This window comes from Arachis duranensis, chromosome 9 (genome assembly GCF_000817695.3).
Source record: "Arachis duranensis cultivar V14167 chromosome 9, aradu.V14167.gnm2.J7QH, whole genome shotgun sequence".
Taxonomy (NCBI): Eukaryota; Viridiplantae; Streptophyta; class Magnoliopsida; order Fabales; family Fabaceae; genus Arachis; species Arachis duranensis.
In genome coordinates this window covers 102,665,016-102,667,229 of record NC_029780.3, presented here as the reverse complement: position 1 = coordinate 102,667,229, position 2,214 = coordinate 102,665,016, and the positions used below count along the sequence as shown (strand labels likewise).

Here is a 2,214-nt window from a genome sequence, read left to right as displayed (position 1 = left end):
ATATATCATGGATTGGATATTTGTGTGTTTTGTTTTTGATATATTAGTTTGATTGTTATGTAACAGATACCTTCCACACCATACACATAATTCTTGCCCATAATGGAGAGCGAAAGACTTAGAAAGGATCCCTTTTATATATTGAACAAGGTCCTATTCCATTTTTAATCTTTTATGTACTGCATAGCCACTGATTCCTGAAATCTCTTTAGAACACAAATTACTAGCATTCAAATATGTTTTACAAAACGCTCCATTTTAGTGTCACATAGGATACTCTAATTACATGGCGACACTCTTGGTCCATAATAGTATAAGCTCATATGCTACATAAACTCATGGTCCATACAGTTGCTTTTATAGTAGTATTCTATCCATACTAGCAGAACAACTTTTTGCTTCAACAACCATCTAGAACTCGTTTCATTTGCATCAATCTGCCCTTTAGCCCTTTATGCATTATCATAAAAAGAATGCTCTTTTTGTTTAGCACAAGCACATCAAGTATCTCTAGTTAAGATATGTATCAGATATATCAAGCAAATCGAAAATATTATGAAAAGTAGTTGAGTTCTTAATTACAATGAATACAATTTAATTTTAGATGTCTACACTGAATTGAAGAAAATCTCTTTTTCGATTCAACCCACACTTTCATAATACAGTATTCAGATACTAACAACTTGAACTCAATTACTAACCACTTGAACAAATTATTCAAATACCAATTTAGGATACAGTAAGCAAATAACAAAACACTAAAAAACCACACAATTTGAACAGCAGCCAATGATTTTGATGGATAATAATGAAAACTTAGTGCTGAATTTCATAGAATTGTCACTTCCTAAATGCATATCTTATCAAAATTCATGCCGGAGGATTCATTCTACACAATAAGCACCAAAAGAAAGTAATGGCATAGATCCAATAAATTACTATGGAAAACCAGATTACAAGTTTACCACCCAAGGCATCCTTCTATGACCACCTAGCACCTTTACGCAACTTCCAATTTCACAATCAATTATCTTTACTATGTGGTCACCTCTGTGCATGGCAAACAAAAAAATTCAATCACAATAGAAATCTTAAATTCAATTTGATAAAGCTTTAATTTCAACAGTCCTAATTTTTTTAGAGCAGCAATTGATATAAGATTCAACAGAGTCATAAGGGTGCAATTGATATATACAAAACAACACTTAAACACCAAACTTCAATTATAAACTAGATACTGAAATCATAAAAGCATTTCAAGTATTGCTACATACACAGCTCCTTTTAAGTGCAGTTCCTAAGCATCAACAGCATTGCTCATGAGCTTTTCAAAAATTCCCTGTGAATAGAATTTTGTCATTCACGAATATATTAAATCCACAGCATAATTAAGTCAGAGTAGAACACCTATTTGATATTTAAAAGATTAGAACCCTTATAAATTAGCTCCAAAAGCTATTATATTCTCATATGCTATCTGAATGATCAATATACTAGCAAGAAATGATAACAGCACATCACAAGAAATGAACCGATATAGAACTTTCATGAAATTTCTAGAAAAAAATTAAGAATAAAGAGCGAGAAAAGAAGAACCATAGCAACAGAAACCTAATCAAGAACGGGAACAATATACTACAACTAAGTTAATTGAAACATCAATTTCGTATTTAATTAAACTCAAATCATATATACGGGTTGCGCTGCGAAGATAAGCGGACAAGAGAGACGACACAGGGAGAGGAAGAAAAGGGATCCATGAATTGAAAAGGCATAATGATTAACTAACCTCCAAGCGTTGAGGCAGCATCTTGCGTGACGGAGGCGGAAGCATCTTGCGCGGCGGGGGCGGAGGCATGTTGCGGCGGCGAGGATATACGAACGAGATTTGCAGCAGATGAAAAGGATGAGAGAAAGGAAGGGATTGAAGTTGGATGAAAACCCTAACTGCTTCTCTTCTTTGAATGCCTCTGTATCTGAAATCAAAAAGAAAGGGGAGGGCAGAGTTAGGGTTTTCCAATCCGCACTCTATTTCGGAAGGAGATTGCTTCAATCTCGTTGATGCTCTCCAAGAACTCTAATCTCTCTCAGTTTCTCGTACCCAAAAAAAGAAAAAGGGGACAAAGTTAAAAAACCAATAATTGGAGGAATCAAAATGCAATTAGTAACTTTTTCAAAAAAAAAAAGGTATATTTTATAATTATTTTTATGAAG

The 2,214-nt window shown here is 33.8% G+C and overlaps 1 protein-coding gene across 1 annotated transcript in view; it reads right to left on the bottom strand.

Moving 5' to 3' along the window:
• The window catches only part of LOC107466467 (protein FAR1-RELATED SEQUENCE 5-like), a 4,766-nt gene extending 2,908 nt beyond the window's left edge, over positions 1-1,858 (bottom strand). Inside the window, exon 1 of the mRNA XM_021131991.2 lies at positions 1,790-1,858. Coding sequence (XP_020987650.2) covers positions 1,790-1,858 — 69 coding nt within the window. The remainder of the gene's footprint in view (positions 1-1,789) is intronic.
• Positions 1,859-2,214: the final 356 nt, after the last annotated feature.